Source organism: Oncorhynchus mykiss, chromosome 10 (assembly GCF_057628025.1).
Source record: "Oncorhynchus mykiss isolate SJ-2025 chromosome 10, ASM5762802v1, whole genome shotgun sequence".
NCBI classification, from domain to species: domain Eukaryota; kingdom Metazoa; phylum Chordata; class Actinopteri; order Salmoniformes; family Salmonidae; genus Oncorhynchus; species Oncorhynchus mykiss.
The window spans coordinates 58,703,892-58,727,636 of NC_143031.1; the positions used below are offsets into that span (position 1 = coordinate 58,703,892).

Sequence of the window (23,745 nt, forward strand, 5' to 3'; positions counted from 1 at the left end):
ATAGTTGACCACACGTGGGTAGGCTATTTCTTCAAATCCTATTATATCAATTGGATGACTTTTGGTGTTCCAGTAAGCAACAATTTGTTGCATTCATTAGCCTACTTTACTGTGAAAAATGTATGTTTAACTCTTCCAAGCCTAATAGCAAGAAACTGACGATAAAACAATGCAACAAATACATTGATCACCTCAGCAAGGTTTTACCTGTGGTGGTGGAACTGGGGGGAAGTGCAACTAAAAGGTAGCATAGATGTACTGTACAGTAGTTGAAATAAACATTTTGGAAGTCTTTTATATTATTATTTTAACGAAAGCAAAAAAGATGTTGATGAAAAGATACTGTGTAAAACTTTAGAGTACTTAAGCATTGGAGACATTGCACAAAATGGGGGATTTTCACACGTACAGCAGCCGGGGCAAGTAAACTAATCGATGGATAACAGATCGACTTTCGGGAACTCATTAACACGTGTTACTGTGTGTGTTTGTGTGTGTTTCGATCCTCTCTCTCACTCACTCACTCACTCACTCACTCACTCACTCACTCACTCACTCACTCACTCACTCACTCACTCACACACTCACACACACACACACACACACACACACACACACACACACACTTGCTGTCTTGACCTCTAAATGCTCGGCTATGAAAAGCCGACTGACATTTACTCCTAAGGTGTTGACCGGTTGCACCTTCTATAACCACTGCTCATATTATTTGACCCTGCTGGTCACCTATGAATGTTTGAACAGCTTGAAAAATGATCTAGCCATTATGTCCATGTACTCTTACAATCTCCTACCAGTTTGGATTTAAGTGTAACTTTTGTTTGACTGACGCCTTTAGTGAGAGGTCTAATGCTTTAATATTGAATCACTTCTGCCCTCCGATTTCATATTCATTATATAAATAGTCCCATGTGCACCTTCTTCAGATGAACCGCAACATGTTGGCTAAAGTAATTTAATTCATGAATGCATTAGATATTTTGTGTTTTTATTTACAGTAGTGGACAGCTGGAGGCATTTTGTTTTTTCACAAGCGTGGTTTTAGAGTTCTTAAGCAGCTAGTCAGATAGACAGCCCTATCAGTAAGGCAATACAGAGTGCAGTAGGAAACGTTGCTATGTGGAGACAATCATGATAATAAAAAATGCATTAGCCATTGTAAAAAAAAAGTTAAGTACTTGAATCGTGTGGTAATAATGGCTTGCCAGGCGTAGTCTGAACTGGAAAGTGTGGTTACCATGCACAGATAGCAGGGCAAGAGAGACGGGGTCTTAGTGTTTGAGATTTGTTCAGGTTTTAAACTCTCTTCCTCTTGCTGTGAAATACACAACCACGAGCTCATCAATAGCATCTAATGCTAATATAATTTGACCTTTTGAGATTATGGTAAATGCTTTATTTGTCTCTTCCCCATTGTGAAGTCTTTGCAAAGATTAGGGACAGCTGCCTTGTGAAACTACACTGTGAAATAAGAAAGTCTCAAAACAGCATGGTTGTGGAATAAACCAGTGTTCAAAGACACTGTACACAGGGCTGTAACAGTGACTAAGTTCAGCGTGGAGGCCAGCTAGTGGTGACTATTTAACAGTCTGATGACCTGGAGATAGAAGTTGTTTTTCATTCTCTCAGTCACAGCCTTGATGCACCTGTACTGTCTGCACCTTCTAGATGGTAGCAGGGTGAACATGCCGTGGCTCGGGTGACTGAGATCCTTGATAATCTTCTTGGCCTTCCTGTGATACCGGGTGCTGTAGATGTCCTTGAGGGCAGGCAGTAAACTGAGATCTGGTGTTTGGAGGGTGTTTGCATATAATCCCAATGTAAGTGTTTTAATACACCGAAATTAAGTGTTCTGAAACACTCAACCTAAATATTGGTGTTTTTAAGAGAGTGTTGTGAAAACACTTTCTGGGGTTTCAGTTTATGCAAAAGGCAGCATCATATCACTAAAACTGGTTTAGAAATGAGAATTGTTTTTAGCCTAAGTATAACACCACTCATGTAATTTACTGATTGGAATGTACACAGTGCAAGGTTTTCTATATTTGACAGACAGAGAAACGCCTTCAACACCGCTTAGCGGAACACAGGTACACGTATAGGTAGGCTATGAAGACTACCCAATGACAAGGCACTACAAGTCTTTAAACTATGGTGACCCTGCCTCCATACTAGGTATGGGTCATGTTCCGGACTCAATTAGAAAAGGGGAACATCCTAAACAGCTAAACCAAAGGGAACGTTTTGGGATTTACAAACTACAGATCACTAAGTTAAGTATCCTGTTTTAATTGAAGATATGGATTTCTCAACTTTCCTGTAGAGTTGTGAGAAGTCCCTTTGCTGTCATCTAGTGGACATATTGCTTTATTGCCCTCAGCTATGTTTAGACTGCTGTGGTCTTGTGACCTCACACACCAGAACAGAAGGTGGCGTTGTATGCACCTAAAAGTTGGATTCAATCCACCAACCAAATCTCAAAGAAGAAGAAGTAGGATTTTCAATGAAAGAAGCAAGTGCAAAATCCCAAATTCTTGCAGGTCAACCTCCCAGGGTAGGCTCCTTAGAGGAGGAAGGGGAGGACTGTCCTCTTCAGAGAATTTTATGGCAATAAAAATAGTGAAACATTAAAAACGTTATCCATTTTAGATAACACTGTACTAATTATATTCCCGTCACCAAATAATTAATGAAAACACACTGTTTTGCAACGAAGGTCTATAGTAACCTCAACAGCACTCTGTAGGGTAGTTAATAAAATGCAAGTTTCTTTATTGTGGTGTATTCTGAGCATGCCACCCAAAACGTATACAAGGATTCGGCACTCCTGAGCTCATTCCTGATTTGACTTGATGTCTGGAATTCAAATCAACTCAGTTTTAATTGAATTGCGGCCTAATCAGCAAGGGTGTCGTTTCATTAGCAAGGGAGGAGAATTCTCCACCTGGGCGGACTGTGAGAGGAACACGTAAAAATGCAATGATATCCTTGGGCATGCTGTAGTCTTCCCATATGGTGGAGAAGTTGTCCCTCAGCTGTTTGGTGAAATCTTCCATCACCTCTGTGATAATGCTGTGGCCTGGTCCCCTCTGCCTGTCGTTTCTTCAGTGTACTGAAGTGTAGCAGCCTTCCAGATGACAAGTCCAAATCGAACAACTCAAGCTTCCTAGTAAAGGCCTCACATTTTCCCACCATGTAGGCTACACAACCGTTTTCCCTCTTCCATGTAACTGCAGATTTAACCAGTTTAAGTGACATAATATGTCCGCCAAAAAAGCCTTGTGTAGCTTGCAGTTATTAACGCTTCAATGTTTCTGCTCCGGCCTCTGTCTGGGGCGGGGAGGCCACTTTGAAAGTTATATGCTTGGATTTTTAATGACGTCTGAGATTGAATTATTTGCAAACAGGGATATTTTCATTGCAAATAAGACACATTGGCTCGGGATTTGGAAAATATGGAAAGATAAACCTATCTCTGTACGATCTTCCCTGAAACTTCAATTTTTATTTCCACCTTTCTTATGATACTTATCTCTTGCTGTCAAACGAATTGTTCTGAACAAATGTTGAAGTATAACAAAGACTTGTAGCCTACAGTAAGCTACATAGACCTTTTTTTCCCACCAATTAACCCACAGAGATATAGACGAAAATAGTAATTGAATAGAGATGTGATTTTGTGAGAATATTTATGAATTCATTATGTACTAATCAGATGAGTTAAAAATGTTGTTCAAATTGTAGTGTAGGCCGAATGAATTGAGCTAATATTACATTACAACTTATGTTCTGGCCCGACGACTATTGGCTCCGACACAATTTGGCCCAGGGCCAAACCTAGATGACAAACTCTGATTTGGGGGATGTCTATAGACACCGCAGGAGTGCAGGGACGGTTTTAAAATTGCCTTTTGTCTTTTGAAGAACACTTGAAGTACACCACAAAGGCTGCTGCTGGGATAAGAGTATGTTCATCCATGTCTCTCATCTTTGTGTGGGTGAACAACAAATACAATACATTACACACATAGTGTACCTCACATAAATAGAACACAGAAGCATACAAGGTAATACAAACTGCAAACAGTTTTGATTTGATTTTATTCGGATCCCCATTAGCTGTTAAAGAATCAGTAGATATTCTTCCTGGGATCCACGAGCGCAAGTATATAATTGTATAAGATCACAGTGAAATTCAAACTGTTCTCCAATCTAATCACAGGTTAATCGCAAATAAATTTAAAAAAGTAACCTTTATTTAGCTAGGGAAACCCCAAACCCCAATCAATAAATCATCCACATCGTAGAACTCTGCAATGTCCTTTCATTTGAATTATTAGGACAAACAGGATTTCACTTAAGGTTCAGGCGTAGTGGGAAAAAAGGCTGCTGTTATGTTCAGCACAAATAATTCCTTTAACATAATTACCACCATGTTAGGCTGCAATCAATAAACCAAAAGCACATAATTTAAGTTAAAAAAAGATAAACCTAGGCCTACATACCGACAAGACATACCAGCCTAAACTTAAGTTTAGTTCTCCATGTCCTAATGGTTAGGACCTTAAAGGTGTATGTGAGATCTCAACAGACCTGATCTCACCACCAACCTAACCTCTTACTCCCTCTGGAGGTAGAGAGAGAACATTACAACTCCATTTACAGTTGGTTAGCTGCCAGTCCTGTCACGAAACAGACCATCACTGTCAACATCACTACACCCTGTGAAGATGGAGGCCTTGGAGATGAAGAAGGTAAGATACATCATTATCCTTTATTGCCATCAGCTCTGAGCTAAATACACTGTTGTTTAAATCTTTTTGAGACGAGGGCTTAAGACACTAACAGCTTACAGACGGTAGGCAATTAAGGTCACAGTTATGAAAACTTAGGACACTAAAGAGGCCTTTCTACTGACTCTGAAAAACACCAAAAGAAAGATGCCCACAACACCTGCACAGGATCGGGACATCCGAACATCACACCTGCTTGACAGGTACAGGATGGCAACAACAACTTCCCGAGTTACACCAGGAATGCACAATCCCTCCATCAGTGCTCAGACTGTCAGCAATAGGCTGAGAGAGGCTGGACAGAGGGCTTGTAGGACTGTTGTAAAGCAGGTCCTCGCCAGACATCACCGGCAACAACGTCACCTATGGGCACAAATCCACCGTCGCTGGATCAGACAGGACTAGCAAAAATTGCTCTTCACTGATGAGTCCCGGTTTTGTCTCACCAGGGGTGATGGTTGAATTCGTGTTTATCATCGAAGGAATGAGCATTACACCGAGCCCTGTACTCTGGAGCGGGATGGATTTGGAGGTGGAGGGTCTGTCATGGTCTTGGGCGGTAAGTTGCAGCATCATCGGACTGAGCTTGTTGGGTTGGGATTGCAGGCAATCTCAAGGCTGTGCGTTACAGGGAAGACATCCTCATCCCTCATGTGGTGCCCTTCCAGCAGGCTCATCCTGACATGACCCTCTAGCATGACAATGCCACCAGCCATACTGCTTGTTCTGTGTGTGATTTCCTGCAAGACAGGAATGTCAGTGTTCTGCCATGGCCAGTGAAGAGCCCGAATCTAAATCCCATTGAGCACATCTGGGACCTGTTGAATCGGAGGGTGAAGGCTAGGGTCATTCCCCCCAGAAATGTCTGGTAACTTGCAGGTGCCTTGGCGGAAGAGTGGGGTAACATCTCACAGCAAGAATTGGCAAATCTGGTGCAGTCCATGAGGAGGAGATGCACTGCAGTACTTAATGCAGCTGGGGGCCATACTAGATACCGACTGTTACTTTTGATTTTGACCCCCCATTTGTTCAGGGACACATTATCCCATTTCTGTTAGTCACATGTCTGTGGGACTTGTTCAGTTTATGTCTCAGTTGTTGAATCTTATGTTCATACAAATATTTACAGCAGTTGACAGTGAGAGGACATTTCTTTTTTTGCTGATTTTATGTTCCCCCCCATTTAGTATGTTACATTACTTTCTGTTAGGTTACATTATGAATGGAAGGGCGTGTGTACATTATCACACGAAATAGAGGAAGGTATCATAGTTCCTCTGAATCGGATGATGTAACTTATCATACATTTTGGAGGATGTACAGTGCATTCGGAAAGTATTCAGACCCCTTGACTTTTTCCAAATGTTGTTATGTTACAGCCTTATTTTAGAATTGATTTTTAAAAAAAAATCTATCTACAAACAATACCCCATAATGACAAAGCAAAAATAAGGTTAGACATTTTTGCAAATGTAAAAAAATGAAATATCCCAAGTATTCAGACACTTTACTCAGTACTTTGTTGACGCACCTTTGGCAGCGATAAAAGCCCTGAGTCTTCTTGGTTATGATGCTACAAGCTTGGCACACCTGTATTTAGGGAGTTTCTCCCATTTTTTCTGCAGATCCTCTCCAGCTCTGTCAAGTTGAATGGGGAGCGTCACTGCACAGCTATTTTCAGATCTCTCCAGAGATGTTCGATCGGGTTCAAGTCCGGGCTCTGGCTGGGTCACTCAAGGACAGTCAGAGACTTGTACTGAAGACACTCCTGCGTTGTCTTGTCTGTGTGCTCGTCGTCCTGATGGAAGGTTAATCTTTTCCCCAGTCTGAGGTCCTGAGCGCTCAGGATCAGGTTTTCATCAAGGATCTCTTTGTACTTTGTTCCGTTCATCTTTCCCTCAATCCTGACTAGTCTCTCAGTCTCCTCTGCTGAAAAACATCCCCACATCATGATGCTGCCACAACCATGCTTCACTGTATGGATGGTGCCAGGTTTCCTCCAGATGGGATACTTGGCATTCAGGCCAAAGAGTTTGTTCTTGTTTCTCAAGGTCTGAGAGTCCTTTAGGTGCCTTTTGTCAAACTCCAAGCGTGCCTTTTACTGAGGAGTGACTTTCGTCTGGCCACTCTGCCATAAAGGCCTGATTGGTGTAGTGCTGCATAGATGGTTGCCCTTTTGGAAGTTTCTCCCATCTCCACAGAGGAATTCTGGAGCTCGGTCAGATTGACCTCGGGTTCAACTGTCAACTGTGAGACCTTATATAGACAGGTGTGTTCTTTCCCAAATCATGTCCAATCGATTGAATTTACCACAGGTGGACTCCAATCAAGTTGTAGAAATGTCGGAAGGATGGTCAATGAAAACAGGATGCACCCGAGCTCAATTTTGAGTCTCATAGCAAAGGTCTGAAAACGTATTTAGATAAAGAATTTAAATGTAAAAAACGTGTTTTCACTTAGTAATTATGGATTATTGTTTGTAGATTGATGAGGAAAACAAGTACTTTAATCTATTTTAAAATGAGGCTGTAATGTAACAAAATGTGGAAAAGGGGAAGGGGTCTGAATACTTTCAGTATGCACTGTATAGTATTATACGTCTTTCTCTGAGACCAGGTTGCTTGTTGTGTTGTAACAACAAAGAGAATTACGTGGAGAATTTATGTTAGCGGTTAGGAAAAGCAACAACAAAGGTTAGGATAATTAAGTAAAAGGTTACGTGAATCGGGATAAGGTTAGAATAATGGTTAGGGGAAGGGTAAGCTAAAATGCTACAGTTCACCCTGAACAACTTGAACACACAACCTTTGGATTTCTAGCGATACACACCTTTCCCATCCTCCCCAACCAACCTCCCTCCTATTTTTTTGTCTTAAGTAACCTTCTGTCTTTGTAATCAATAGTACTTATTGGAGGTGAAAAGATTTACATAAAATACCAAACATCTGTCGATTGAGTCCATAACTACAGAGTATGCCAACACTTGATTGGTTGTTTTGATTCACAAGACATGTGGAACAATTATTATAAACTCCACATTTATAGTGTCTGTGTCTGTTAATTGATTCATCTCTCGTTAGAATTTAACTGAATTAAATTTTCCTCTGAAAGATGACTTTCCTTTTCTCAAACTATAACAGGAATTGTATAGACTTGTTTGTGTTTCTGAGAAGGGAATTTATATGTTTAAGGTAATGACTAAAGAATTCCACCCTGAAACGTATAAGACTATATTCCAATAATACATGTGTGGGACAAGTTTAGAGGGAGAAATGTGTGGAGAAAACAGAGGCTGGTAGACTACACACGATAACTCTGAAAAATCTGACAACAGGAGGGCCCTTCCTATGCCTCTCTTATCAGGGGAGGAAAAAAATGGCGAGAAACTGGCAAGGCTGGTAGAAATGTAATAAAACTGTGTGTGTGTGTGTGTGTGTGTGTGTGTGTGTGTGTGTGTGTGTGTGTGTGTGTGTGTGTGTGTGTGTGTGTGTGTGTGTGTGTGTGTGTGTGTGTGTGTGTGTGTGTGTGTGTGTGTGTGTGTGTGTGTGTGTGTGTGTGTGTGTGTGTGTAGAGGGGGTTATAAAGACTGCTCACATTTTGGTTGACTTTAGAGATCTCATGAATAAACTATAATGGACCTTTGCAGAATCTGAGTCTTTGCCTATTTCGCATTAACCCTAGCTATAGGGTTAATTAAATTTTTTTTTTTTTTTTAAAAACCCTAGCTATACAACCTAGGGGAAATTGCTCAAAGCTATCGTGATTGTTATCATCACTGGGATTGAACATTCTCGTGACAGTTTCCCATTTCAATTAAGTTTGAGGACAATTCCTTCTGTGATGATGTAACTATATATGGAGGATGTGTCCAACCAATCTATTAGAACGTAATAACGATCAGCTTTTCATTCATGCATTTCATCCAAAGTAGGCATGGATTTACACTGCATCTTAAAGGTGAGTTAAACTGCTCCACTCTAAACAGAAAATATTGGTGGTTTCTGTCATGTAGAGGACAGATGGTAGAGTGAAAGACGAGTGGTTGAGGAACAGGTAATGTGTTTATTAAATAGATCATGGGCAGAGAAATGAGATGGGTGTAAGGGTTTTCCTGTGGTGAAGGAGTGGCGGACCAAAATGCGGCGTGGTGGTTATTCATGTTTTTAATAAAGACATGAACAGACTAAACAAAACAAGAAAAGTGAAAACCTAAACAGTCCTATCTGGTGCAAACACAGAGACAGGAACAATCACCCACAAACACACAGTGAAACCCAGGCTACCTAAGTATGATTCTCAATCAGAGACAACTAATGACACCTGCCTCTGATTGAGAACCATACTAGGCCGAAACATAGAAATACCCAATCATAGAAATACAAACATAGACTGCCCACCCCAACTGACGCCCTGACCATAATAAATAATGACAAAACAAAGGAAATAAAGGTCAGAACGTGACAATGGGTGAAAATGCTGCAGTTAGTTTCCAGACAAGTGTTGCAGCATGAGCAAAAAAAGACTGCCGTTTTTGGGGGTCTTAACTGGAAAAAAACAGGCTCTAAATTTTGTAGCTTATGTATATAATATATACTGTACTTTGTGAGAAGTATGTTGATACTGAGATATCTAAGCTATCTACTCTCTGAAGCCCAGCATTCAGCCCAGTCTGAAACTCAGCAAGTGAAAGAGATTGTAGAGATTGTAGAGATTGATTGGAAGTATTTTTTTCCAGAGCAAGTGTTGGAAGTGGGCAGTTAATTTATGAAGGGCAATGTTGCACAGTGTAGCTGGCTAAACAATGCATTATCGACCATAATCAGAGATTTGAAAAGATGGTGATGTTATGTCAGACCACTTTATCGTAAAGTTGTTTTTAAAATATAAAATATACATGTTATTTAACAAAACACCGGAATCACAACATTGCACAATCTGATCTTTGTGGAAAAATACATCACATAAATGCACAGAATGATAAATGAAGCGCTCATGTTTTCTGACCAAATGTGTTTAAACATATCATTGGCATGGCATAATATACAAGACATGTTTTTATATAAAATATAAATTGGCACAATAATGAATGAGCACAGTCCAAATGTAAAAGCATAGAAAGGTTTGAGAACATTTTGCTGACACATCTTTCAAGACTTACACTATACGGTACACTGTCTCAGTGTACAACATGGTGTAATATGTACAGTACAGTATACAGTATACTGAAATATAAAAATGTTAAACCACTATATGTGGAAAATACATTAGAAGAAAAAAACATTAGGATTAGTCAATATTTTAATATTAGAAATGTACAGCTGCCTGGCATTAAAAGTAACAGAACAAAATGTCCCAAATAAACAGGACAAAATGTCCCAAATACACTTAAACTCAATAAATAGAGAAATACACTTGAAAACCACCCAAACAATTACAGTGTTCCCTCCTAATTTGCCGCTAGCAGTAGGCTACATTTGGTATTTGGTCATTTATTAGGATCCCCATTAGCTGTTGCAAAAGCAGCAGCTACTCTTCCTGGGGTCTACACAAAACATGAAACAGGACATATTATACAATGGGGGTCTAATCCTGAATGCTGATTGGTTAAATGCATATTCCAGCCGGTGTCTATTCCACAGGTTTCCTCCGGATAAATCTATAACGTTAAAATGCCTATTTACTCTGTTCCATCTGACTGCGCAATCTACTGTCTCATCAGCCCAGCCAAGCAATTTATAAACTTGATCTCCACTACAAAAAGCATCCAGACATTATCTCATATTTCTTTTAGACTAACATGTAGTTATCAACAGCAGAGATTTGTATAAACCTTGTTGTCTGTCTCTCCAACATATGCAATATTTTTTCAATATTCAGATTTGATCTCCAACTGTCCCATTAGTAATGAATGTGTAGGGGTCGGGAGTTGGGACGAGAGAGAGAATTAGGCAGAGTTTCTCAGCCTGTCAAAATCATGAATCAGCTGGCATCATTTTTATGGATATATACAAGGAAATGTCAATTGAAAAAAGGTAAAACAAAGTTAGTTTGCAGTCTTTCCAGTTTCAGATGGAAGTAATTGTGTTAGCTGTATTGTTGGCTAGCTCCTCTGAAACATTTTCTGTAAGTCTTCACAAGGTTTTCACACACTGTTGCTGGTATTTTGTTCCATTCTTCCATGCAGATCTCCTCTAGAGCAGTTATGTTTTGGGGCTGTTGCTGGGCAACACGGACTTTCAACTCCCTCCAAAGATTTTCTATGGGGTTGAGATCTGGAGACTGGCTAGGTCACTCCATGACCTTGAAATGCTTCTTACGAAGCCACTCCTTCGTTGCCCAGGCGGTGTGTTTGGGATCATTGTCATGCTGAAAGACCCAGCCACATTTCATCTTCAATGCCCTTGCTGATGGATGGAGGTTTTCACTCAAAATCTTACGATACATGGCCCCATTCATTCTTTCCTTTACACGGATCAGTCGTCCTGGTCCCTTTGCAGAAAAACAGCCCCAAAGCATGATGTTTCCATCCCCATGCTTCACAGAAGGTATGCTGTTCTTTGGATGCAACTCAGCATTCTTTGTCCTCCAAACACGACGAGTTGAGTTTTTACCAAAAAGTTAGATTTTGGTTTCATCTGACCATATGACATTCTCCCAATCTTCTTCTGGATCATCCAAATGCTCTCTAGCAAACTTCAGACGGGCCTGGACATGTACTGGCTTAAGCAGGGGGACACGTCTGGCACTGCAGGATTTTAGTCCCTGGCGGCGTAGTGTGTTACTGATGGTAGGCTTTGTTACTTTGGTCCCAGCTCTCTGCAGGTCATTCATTAGGTCCCCCCGTGTGGTTCTGGGATTTTTGCTCACCGTTCTTGTGATCTTTTTGACCCCACGGGGTGAGATCCTGCGTGGAGCCCCAGATCCAGGGAGATTATCAGTGGTCTTGTATGTCTTCCATTTCCTAATAATCGCTCCCACAGTTGATTTCTTCAAACCAAGCTGCTTACCTATTGCAGATTCAGTCTTCCCAGCCTGGTGCAGGTCTACAATTTGTTTTTCTGGTGTCCTTTGACAGCTCTTTGGTCTTGGCCATAGTGGAGTTTGGAGTGTGACTGTTTGAGGTTGTGGACAGGTGTCTTTTATACTGATAACAAGTTCAAACAGGTGCTATTAATAGTGGTAACGAGTGGAGGCCTCTAAAAGAAGAAGTTACAGGTCTGTGAGAGCCAGAAATCTTGCTTGTTTGGAGGTGACCAAATACTTATTTTCCACCATAATTTGCAAATAAATTCATTAAGAATCCTACAATGTGATTTTCTGGATTTTTTTTTCTCTCATTTTGTCTGTCATAGTTGAAGTGTACCTATGATGAAAATTACAGGCCTCTCTCATCTTTTAAGTGGGAGAACTTGCACAATTGGTGGCTGACTAAATACTTTTTATGCCCCACTGTATAACAAAGTATTGAGATAAACTTTTGTTATTGACCAAATACTTATTTTCCACCATAATTTGCAAATAAATTCATAAAAAATCCTACAATGTGATTTTCTGGATTTTTTTTCTCTCATTTTGTCTGTCATAGTTGAAGTGTACCTATGATTAAAATTACAGGCCTCTCTCATCTTTTAAGTGGGAGAACTTTCACAATTGGTGGCTGACTAAATACTTTTTTGCCCCACTGTATACTGTATGTGGGCTAATGTAGGTGGAGCACAACATGCTCTAATAGGGGAGTCTGCAGGAGGGAGTGATTATATTCTTAAGAGATCATGAGCTACATACTGTGTACCTAGATAAGGACAAGCAATAAAAGGTCCTTCTTAATAAACTAAACTCTGACTTTCGTACATTCAAACTGCATGAACACAGTTGTAGTCAAAGCAAGATCTGAACTACACTTAATCATGTCTGCATTTTGTGAAAAGCAATAACAGTAAAATCTCACCAAAGATCACTTTCTGAGTCAAAAGGCAAACCAAGATCTACCACTCAGAAATGTTTCAACAGAATCTATATGGTGGTTTCCAACGTAGCCCAATAGCCATTGTGCTGAGGAGTAGGCGGCTTTATCTCACCAAACATCTGTTTTTTTGTACACAGCTGCTATCTACTGGCAAGCTAAACAATGACCAGCTATAAAAAGATACAGGGGAGGCACCTACATTTAAACAACAGAACAGACAGAACTGAAAATAAGTTTTGGCCCAGCTGTAGCGTAGCAAACACACTAGTGAATTGTATTAAAAGAGGTTCCATTTGTTTTGATCTATACATTGGGATAATGGGCACTTGAAAAGAGGGATCACCCTACTAATAACCCTAGGTATAGTTATTTAATTTGTCTGCATCAGTGAATCTCATCGAGGCCCCAATTCAACAAGAGACTGAGAATGACCAACAAAGGAGGTTTGAAATGATAACAGCACAATTGTTAAATGGGAATTTTATCCAGGAACAACTGTACAAAAGTGTTCTAGATGAATATTTACTATAATCTTGTCTCAAAGTCCACTTGGATGTGGATTATCATGTCACCCTCTCATTAACTTCTTGTTCTCTCTCAACCTTCATGCAGTGTTAACATCCTCGCTGGCAGCCATGCGATGTTACTGGAGTCTATAATAAACTAATGTCAGGTCAGGGTTGTCTCTAAGTGACTCCAGTTCTGGCATACATCTTCGTTCCTCCTAGACAGGGAGGGAGGGAAGGATTGAGAGGGACAAGGAAAGAGGAGCAGAGATGGGGGACGAGAAAAGGTGTAAGAATAAAGTTAAAGAAAAATGATGATGTGTTTGGTTATTAGATACTTTGTACCAGAGGAAGGAAACAAGACACGTCTGATGCTCTGTTGTTTAATCTCATTGTTCTGCAGAAAGTAACTCAACAGTCAACACATCTAGAACCATTCCTAAATATAGTGGGAGGAACAAAGAAGCCAAGCTTAAAAGTTCACTGACTTGACACATACTGTTTAAGGCACAAGAAGATCAAAGGCATTGCTATACTGAACAAAAATATGAATGCAACTTGCAACAATTTCAAAGATTTAACTGAATTACAGTTCATATAAGGACATCAGTCAAATGAAATGAATTCAATAGGCTCTAATCTATGGATTTCTCATGACTGGACAAGGGCGCAGCAATGGGTAGGCCAGGGAGGGCATAGGTCCTAATGTGGTGGTCCTGGTTGGTATGGTTACATGTGGTCTGCTGTTGTGAGAAAAGTTGAATGGGTAGGTGTGTCCAAACGTTTGACTGGTACTGTATGTACAATATGCAGTGTGGCGTCTCATTGTGTAACCCAAACATTTAATTTTGGCAAAACTGATTGCAGTGACATCAGACCGGTTATCAAACTCAGGTGGTAGTTGCAACTCAATACCACATTAGCCCACTGACACAGAGCTAAAGCCAACAGTTGTAGACAAGAGGGCTGATAAAGCAGCTGTATTACATCTCCTATGTTTATCAGCCTGTAGAATTATTACTAACCTGGTTTTCTGCTGGTTTAATGTGAGTTATCTCTGCATACTGAACGTCATCTTGCTCTCTTTCAGGTGAATCTATAAAGGCAAATAACGTAAATTAAATATACAGTGTGGGTGGGAGTAACTGACAGATATGCACAAATGCTCATCCCCAAGACAGGTTCTACAAACACTAAAAAATCATGTTACTATGGATTCCTGTGTCTGTGAGGTCTGTTTGGCACCAGAGAAGCTATAAAGTAATGATTGTCAGACTGTGCTTGTGTGTGTGTGCCTTCTGCTTTTTCAACATTTAGAGAAGTGGTCTGAGATAATGCAACTGTCTGACCAAGCAGAGGAAGTGTGGAAGATACGCCACTTCATTTGACCTGCATCTGTTGTTCAGGCAAACATTTCCTACATTTATAAAACACTATCCATGATAATTAAAAAAGGTTGTGCACAAGATGTTTTGACTTTGACAAGGAGAATGACCTCACCCCGTTAAAAGCTAAATACCTGCATGTGAGTGTCCGTTTCTCCTCTTCTTCAGATATATTGCAAGTCCAACAAGTCCTGAGGCAACCAGAACACAGATTACAGCAATAATAAGACAATCACCATCTAAATTAAAAAGAGAGAAAACAATACTTTTATTAAAACATTGGGTTTCATAAAATGAGCTCTACCATACTTATTGTTTCATATAGAAGTTGGTATTGTCTGGATGTCTGTAATGTAACATTACTACTGTACATGTGTTTACCTGTCACCTTGAAGGGATCACTCTCTATACAGGAATGTGGAACAACAGCTGTCTCCTTGCTGACTGGGTTGGCAGCCTCACATCTGTAAGAGTCTCTGTTCTGTTCATCCACCTTGAGAGGTATAGAGAGGGTGATGTTGTGGTCAGGGCTGCTGGTCTGGTTGAGTATCTCCCCTCCTTTGTACCAGGACAGGGTCACCTCTCTCCCGTTCTCCACAGAACACACAACACTACAGGAGATGTTATCATGGACTGTGACCTGAGGTTTGGACAGAACATCTGGAAGACAAATAATGAATTAATGGGATTTGGTGAAATGGATCTTATCTTTAAAGTAGCAAAGAGCAGTTTCTACATTCATTTTTGGATTTAGAAATGAATTAAATGTACCCATTGATTCTTGAAGAATATTTATAAATGCTTTTTGAGCTTAGAACCCATAAAAAGTTTTACTCTGGTGTTTGTAAACAAAGAAATTGTAAACAAATACTATATATCACCACACTATAATGTTTTACATGATGGCTGATCAGTCCTTGAATCCATAGCTCGGTCTATGAATTTGAGAGTGGTTACATTTCTCCAGAAACATCCCTCAGCTCTTTACCAAACCAAAAGGTGACAGCTTTAGTATTGTTTCTACTGCTGATTGCCACTTTAATGATGTTGTAATTTACAGCACACACACACACACACACACACTTACAGTACACAGTCAGCTGAAATGTATGTTTTGTCTTCCCTTCATCTGTATTCTCCACAGTATAAACCTCAGAATCATCTATTTGTAGGTCTGACAAAGTGAAGACTTCAGTAACATTGTTCCAGTGAAGGCGGTTTTTAAATCTCTTCTCAAGGTTGGTATTACTTTGTTTACCAGGGTGCACCTGTGCAATACTGCCAAGGTCTTGATTAAGTAAATTGCCAGAGTTCAACACCCTTTCTGGAAAATAGAAAAACGTTCCCACGATTCCATTCACCTGCCGAGTCTCAGGTTGGGCTGAATGCTGGGCTGAGCAGAGTACTGTGGAGAGGAAGAGAAACTCAATATCAACGCATTGCCTTAAATATCATAGTTATTCTCTAATAATATAGCAATGTAGCAAATTGCAGTTTTTCTTGATAAAATGTGTCCAAACAGAATTAACGTTTTCTAAACAATTAACATGCAGCCCAAAACTGAAACACGTTGGCCAAAATGATACATTTAATTTGCAAAATGCATTAAAACTCTCAAAACATTAAATACATGACACAAAATTAACTCCCTCCATCCATAACTACCTCCATCAAAACATACAACTTGTTATCTAATGAAAAGTTATTTCAATAAATCGTTACACAACGGCCCAATAAATACAAATTACAACTATCAATATACTCTAACATGGTTTACCCTCTTTCATATTTCTGTGCCATTTGTTGATACTATAATTATAGTATGCGCCATAAAAGACGAGTAAATATATTATCACAGCATGGGTTGTGTTATTTTTTCCTAAAATGATTTAACCAAAGATGACCAACACAGAAAGAATGTCACTGAAGAGCATGAATATCCAGAAACAGAAGGCTTTATTTGACCTTTTTCCATGTTGTCCTTCACAAATGCAGTGATGCTGTACAGTATATACAGAGAATCAAAATAAAATACACCAGGCTAACAAATCACTGCAAAAACAAAGCAATGTAGAAAAGGCAACATGTAACGGTTTTCTTCCTGGGAAGGAGAGGAGGACCAAAATGCAGAGTGGTTATGGTTGAACATCTTTAATAAAGATGATAACGTGAACAATATACATATACAAAATAAGACAACGTTGAAAAACCGAAACAGTCCTAACCTCCTGGTGCAAAACACAGAGACAGGAAAAAATCACCCACAAGATACCTAAAGCATATGGCTGCCTAAATATGGTTCCCAATCAGAGACAACGATAAGCACCTGCCTCTGATTGAGAACCACTCCAGGCAACCATAGACTTACCTAGAACACTCAGCTGAACACAACCCCATAGACTACAAAACAAGACACATAAATCACCCATGTCACACCCTGGCCAACCAACATAATAAAGAAAACACAGAATACTATGGCCAGGGCGTGACAGTACCCCCCCCCCCGCCCCAAAGGTGCGGACTCCCGGCCGCACACCTAAACCCATAGGGGAGGGTCTGGGTGGGCGTCTGAATAATAAAATTTACACACTTACCAAGAGAACATCCCTGGTCATCCCTACTGCTTCTGACCTGATGACTCACTGAACACATGTTTAGTTTGTAAGTTATGTCTGAGTGTTGGAGCGTTCCCCTTGCTATCCGTACATTAAAATAAACAAGAAAATGATGCCGTCTGGTTTGCTTAATTTAAGAAATTTGAAATGATTTATACTTTTACTTTTGATACTTAAGTATATTTCAAACAAAATACTTTTATACTTTTTACTCAAGTAGTATTTTACTGGGTGACTTTCACTTTTACCTGAGTCATTTTCTATTAAGGTTTATTTACTTTTACTCAAGTACTGCTTAATATACATCCAGTGATGCTGCCGAGATGGTGCTATGTCTTGTTCAGAAGCCTGACTGATGAACATTAAGATTAGATTTCGTAGCAAGCAAAGATCTAAGCTGACAGTTGATTAGAGATTCAACAATTTCGTCAAACTGGTTCTTGACTAAAAATACTTTCAATGAAAATGTTATTTCTTAATTTGTGTCCGGGAAACCAACCCTAAATGCCTACATTGACATGGTGCTCTGTGTTTTTTTTGTCTATTTGTTGTCATACTCATCCAGGATAAGCAAACACTGACATGAGAAAAAACAAAGATCAGAGTATAGCTTTATGCACTGTTTAATAAAGTGTTAAAATAAAACACATTCATCTTCGTCGAAATTGACCAAGACAAAAGAGGACAAAAGATATTTGCATACATGACTTGTTACACAAACATACAGCTTCAGAACTGGCCAAAATATATTTTGTACAGGCTAAATGCAGCGGTATGATTTTGTTTATATTGTTAGGGACAGATACAATATATACAGTGCTCTCCACTAATTTTGGCACCCTTGGTAAATATCAGCAAAATGGGCAGTGAAAAAACGTCTTTATTGTTTATCCTCTTGGTCTTTCATTTACAAAATCACACAAATACAAACTTTAATTAAAGTTAAATAATTGAAAGAAAAAATACATTCTTATCATAAAACATTTTTTTTCTTCTCAAATATAGAGTACCAGTCAAAAGTTTGGACACACCTACTCATTCAAGGTTTTTTCTATATTTTTACTATGTTCTACATTGTAGAATAATAGCACATATGGAATCATGTAGTAACCAAAAAAGTGTTAAACCCTTTGCCTTGAAGACAGCTTTGCACACTATTGGCAATCTCTCAACCAGCTTCATGAGGTAGTCACCTGGAATGCTTTTCAAACTGTCTGGAAGGAGTTCCCACATATGCTGAGCACTTGTTGTTTGCTTTTCCTTCACTCTGCGGTCCAACTCATCGCTAACCAATTCAATTGGTTGAGGTCAGGTGAATGTGATGGCCAGGCCATCGGATGCAGCAATCCATCAATCTCATTATTGGTCAAATAGCCCTTACACAGCCTGGTAGTGTGTTTTGGGTCATTGTCATATTGAAAAACAAATGATTGTCCCACTAAGCGCAAACCAGATGGGATGGTGTATCGCTGCAGAATGCTGTTGTAGCAATGTTGGTCAAGTGTGCCTTGAATTCTAAATAAGTCACAGACAGTGTTACCCGCAAAGCACCCCCACACCATCACACCTCGTCCTCCATGCTTTATGGTGGGAACCACACATGCGGAGATCATCCATTCACCTACTCTGTGTCTCTCAAAGACATGACAGTTGGAACCAAAAATCTCAAATTTGAACTCATCAGAACAAAGGACAGATATCCACCGGTCTAATGCCCATTGCTGTTGTTTCTTGGCCTAAGCAAGCCTCTTCTTCTCATTGGTGTCCTTTAGTAGGGGTTTCTTTTCAGCAATTTGACCATGAAGACCTGATTCACACAGTCTCCTCTGAACAGTTGATGTTGAGATATATCTGTTACTTGAACTCTGTGAAGCATTTATTTGGGCTGCAATCTGAGGTGCAGTTAATTGAAAATGTCTGAGGCTGGTAACTCGAATGAACTTATCCTCTACAGCAGAGTTAACTCCGGGTCTTCCTTTCCTGAGATGGTCCTCATGAGGGCTAGTTTCATCATAGTGGTTGATGGTTTTGCGACTGCACTTGAAGGAACTTTCAAAGTTCTTGAAATTTTCCGGATTGTCTGACTTTCATGTCTAAAGGTAATGATGGATGTCGTTTCTTTTTGCTTATTTGAGCTGTTCTTGCCATAATTTGAACATTGTCTTTTACCAAATAGGGCTATCTTCTGTATACCAACCCTACCTTGTAAGACACAACTGATTGGCTCAAACTTATTAAGAAGGAAAGAAATTCCACAAATTAACTTTTAAAAAGGCACACCTGTTATTTGAAATGCGTTCCAGATGACTACCTCATGAAGCTGGTTGAGAGAATGCCAACAGTGTGCAAAGCTGTGGCTAGTTAGAAGAATCTCAAATGTAAAATATATGTAGATTTCTTTAACACTTTTTTGGTTACTACATGAGTCCATATGTGTTATTTCATAGTTTTGATGTGTGTTATTTCATAGTTTTCACTATTATTCTACAAATGGGCATTTTCAACCTTTATACAATGTTCTTTTAACCATTTCCTGATTTGTGCAGCCCAGCAACATTTTGTTGCACAACATTACTGTATTCTCGGGTCTTTACCATAGCGATGGATAAATATGGGAACTTGGCCTGTATGTCACCTCCTATTTATACCCCGGTGAAACAGGAAGTCATGGCTTACCACTTAAGCATTCCTAATAACTCAGGTGAACTTAAAAACGTAAAATATGAATGGGAATATACTTCAGTTAGATTTACTCATAAGAATTTCTAGGGGTGCCAATAACTGTGGCACACATGTTTCGGAGATAAATATTTATCACATTTATTACATATTTTTTTTCTCTTATTTAACAGCCTGTATTGAAATCACAGCCTCCCTGGTGCTGTAGCATGCGCTCATTCAGTCTCTTGCTCTGGTTTGATATTACAATATTCTGCTTGTCTCCAGTCATGTAAAATGAAGTAGAATTGCATAAATGTGTTTATAAAAGGCAATTTCTTCTCAGAACTCAAATAAGATGATAGATTCATGCAGTGCTTTTATTATAATGGAGATCTTTTCCCCTCTACCCTTGTCCGTGGTGGAATGTAAATCCACAACTGTCTGACAATTTTGGCATGTAGGCTAATGCTTACAAAATGAAGAACAGCTTCTAAAACTGCATATCTAAAGGCTCTGGTCTGTCCTAGGATTGAGGGTAAACGGTAGGCATGTTCTCTGCTATCCACTTTGTTTCATTTTGGGTAAAGGGGAGGGTCACTTGTCTCACTTGAAACGGTCAGGGAGTATAAAAATATATATTACTGAAGGGTCATCCATATTCATTTCAGAGAGGTCCGATTTTCTCCAGTTATCCCTCATTATAAATACCTTACAGTCCCTTAACAGTTCACAAGCACCTCAGTCAAGAAACTCAAGATAGATCTGACAGACAAAACCAAAACCTGAAAACCCACATCATTTCCTCCTCACACTACATCTTAAATACTTTGAGGGCTTGTTTCCCAGACACATATTAGGCCTAGTCCTGGACTAAAACCCTGTTTTAATGGAGATTCTACATTGTGCATACTTTTTAGTCCAGGGCTTAATCTGTGTCCAGGAAACAGGCCCTGAATGTTTGATCTATGGGGGTTCTTCATTTAGTTGATGGACCTACAGTATGCTCATTGTCCTTCAATGATACAACACCATGGAGGAGATTTCCAACTCTAGTTCTTATCATGACAATAATGTTTTAAAACGTCATACGAAACATAAACACAGTTGTTCATGTTACAGTTTCAGAAAAGGGGAAGTTGTTTAAGAGCAGCACTTTAGGCAAGTTGGACAAACATCTAATGCAGTGAGTTGATAAAATCTAGTTACCAAGAGGAAATGCTCTCTCTTCCCCATCCTGAACACAGAGGGGAATGACTTGTGTGAGCTCACATTCAATCCCAACATTCAAATAAGAGGCAAATTGGTTGCAGTCAGATCATTTGTCCCAGAGAAACAGATAAAGTCACGTTGAGTTACTCAAGTTGATCAACTTCGCTTTCTCTATGAGATAAAACAGAGAGTTTTTTTCACACAACTGTTGTTAGGTGTAGCCATCGACGCTTGTGAACATAGCCACGTGAAATTGGGGTGCTGTAGCACCCCCTGAAAAATAAAAGTGGAAAAAACGGACCAAAAAACATCACCCAGCCCCCAGTAATTGCTGTTGCACATAAAAACTCCCTACAACATTAGCAAATGGGTCGATGCCTCCTTTTTATATCAGCTGTGTAACTTGAGGGTGTAGGCTACGCCTGGAACAACAGTGGAAGTCCCATAACATTGTATAAAGCATCAGGTAGCCAAGCCTGCAGACACAGTAATTACATTTGGGAACATAACTAATAAGACTAATAAGCCTACATGTATAGCTTACCTATATATATATAATATATATGACGTTTCTGTATCACATGGAAAAATGTCTAAAGGTGTCACACATGAGTTTAACACAGCTGTCTCTAGTCTCAAGTCTCCACAACCACAGTCACAATAATCAAGAGGCACATACCGAAGAGATGCAGCAGCGTCACCTTCAGTTTTTTTCTCTGAGAAAACAGCATTGTAGCCTACAGTCCATACAATCATCCAACTGGTTCCACTAAATCATCTACAAATAACATGACATAGTCTGAGATTCTCGACAAGAGCGCCCAGACATTGAGTTTGTTAGTTTAAGCTGTCCCAGGGGCTGGGTGGGTGGAGTTTGTGAGGGGTAAAAAAAATTATTGCATTAATTTTGAAACAACTACAACTCCATCTACAGCTGTATTTGCTTTTCACATACAATACAAAAAAGAGGAGGGGCATGGAGGGAGATATTATCCTGTTATCAGAGCAGCAGCCTTGGTGGTGTACCCAGGAATCTTTGCATCTTTGTGTTTTTCAAAATGATGAAACCGCATCAAAGGTAACACCTTTAATTTGTCTCTCAAAAGACTGTTATAGATGCACTTATCCTGTGTGCATTCTTTCTATCCCAGATAATTGTTGAATGTTGAGTGATGGTGGATGAGCATTCCATTTCGAGGCAGAGAACAGAGAGAGAGAGAAAGAGAGAGAAGGGGGAGAGTGAGAGAGGGGGAGAGCGAGAAAGGGGGGAGAGATAGAGAGGGGAGGAGAGAGAGAAAACAGACAGGAACACTCTCTAATCATTCTCGATTAAACATTTTTTTAAATATTTTTTTTTAATATCAAATAACATTTTATTTTATTGGTCACACGCACATATTTAGCAGATATTATTGCGTGTGTAGCGACATGCATTTATTTAAAGGATATTGTATGTTTGTGAAGGATTCACCATCCTGCTTTGTTAACAATTTGACCAGGTGACACAATAATGATCCATTTGAACATGGCGTAATGTGTTTAGTGTCTGTGTGTGCAGACTGTCAGCTTTAAGTTGAGGGTATTTTCATCCATATTGGGTGAACCGTTTAGGAATTACAGCGCTTCTTGTTCATAGTTCCTCCATTTTAGGGGACCAAAAGTATTGGGACATTTGGTTTAGTTTGAAAATGTGTTGTTGGTTGTGTAGATCAGTGGAGAAAAAAAATCCCAATTGAATCCCTTTTAATATTTAAATTTGAGGTGGCAAAATGTGTAAACTGTGCAAGGGTGTGTTGAATTACACTAGGCACTGGGGGCCCTATTCAGACTTGAGACAAGTTGATTTAATATGGACTTAAGCCCCCCAAATTATACTTAAGCCATTTTTTGGTCAATTTATCTCAGTCTGAATCGGGGCCTGTAAGAACTAAACTACCTAACCCAACACTATCAACCTCCCATCTCCATAAGTTGGTTCCACATTAGCCTTATATTATCAGAGAACAATGTTTTTTTTTAAACTAATAATAGCTCATTGAAATCAGTTACAGTACACTCAATAATAACAATATCCCTACTTTTTAGCACTTTGAGATTGTTTTTAACTGAAAGCAGGATAAAAAAGAAATGTATTATTATTGATTACTTTTACTCTTAAATAACATGCATGTCGAGCAAATATGTCTACCTAGATAAGCTTAGTCACAGACACGTTCAGTTATTCTTCAGTTCCTCACAGCTCGTTAAATACATTCTTGTAACACCTGAACTGACACATTTGTGAAAGATAGCAGGACAGACAGGTTTCATCTGCATTCTGATTGGTTTTCACAACTTTTGTGACATTATTTTAAGGATATTGTATAGTATTTTTTTTCCTATTCATTTTTGGAGAAGAGTCTGTAGTTTGTGATTTATAAGAAATTGTGGAGTAGATGCCTTGGAATCAGGACAAGACCCGAGGTAAGACAACAACGGACATATTTCTGTAATAGGGTGAACTATAACTTTTATAAGATACACCGGACGCAAATGACATGGCGACAGACTGCTGAGCTGGATGTAGATGGGTCTTTAATGGTCATGGGACAG

The 23,745-nt window shown here is 39.4% G+C and overlaps 1 protein-coding gene across 3 annotated transcripts; it reads right to left on the reverse strand.

The window, feature by feature from the left end:
- Window positions 1–9,655: 9,655 nt before the first annotated feature.
- LOC110534349 (signaling lymphocytic activation molecule) lies at window positions 9,656–22,022 on the reverse strand. 3 transcript variants are annotated; one of them, XM_090187213.1, is made up of 7 exons: window positions 21,833–22,018; window positions 15,756–16,073; window positions 15,050–15,328; window positions 14,803–14,859; window positions 14,309–14,379; window positions 12,408–13,501; window positions 9,656–12,174 (listed from the first exon to the last, which is right to left on the reverse strand). In XM_090187213.1, exons 1-6 carry the CDS (start codon window positions 21,882–21,884, stop codon window positions 13,421–13,423), a joined length of 858 nt encoding a protein of 285 aa, XP_090043339.1. In that variant the 5' UTR covers window positions 21,885–22,018; the 3' UTR covers window positions 9,656–12,174; window positions 12,408–13,420. The 3 variants fall into 3 exon arrangements, with proteins under 3 accessions (XP_090043339.1, XP_090043338.1, XP_036789332.2); XM_090187212.1 differs by having other exon boundaries at window positions 14,803–14,907; XM_036933437.2 differs by having other exon boundaries at window positions 9,656–13,501; window positions 14,803–14,907; window positions 21,833–22,022.
- Between the last annotated feature and the right edge of the window lie 1,723 nt (window positions 22,023–23,745).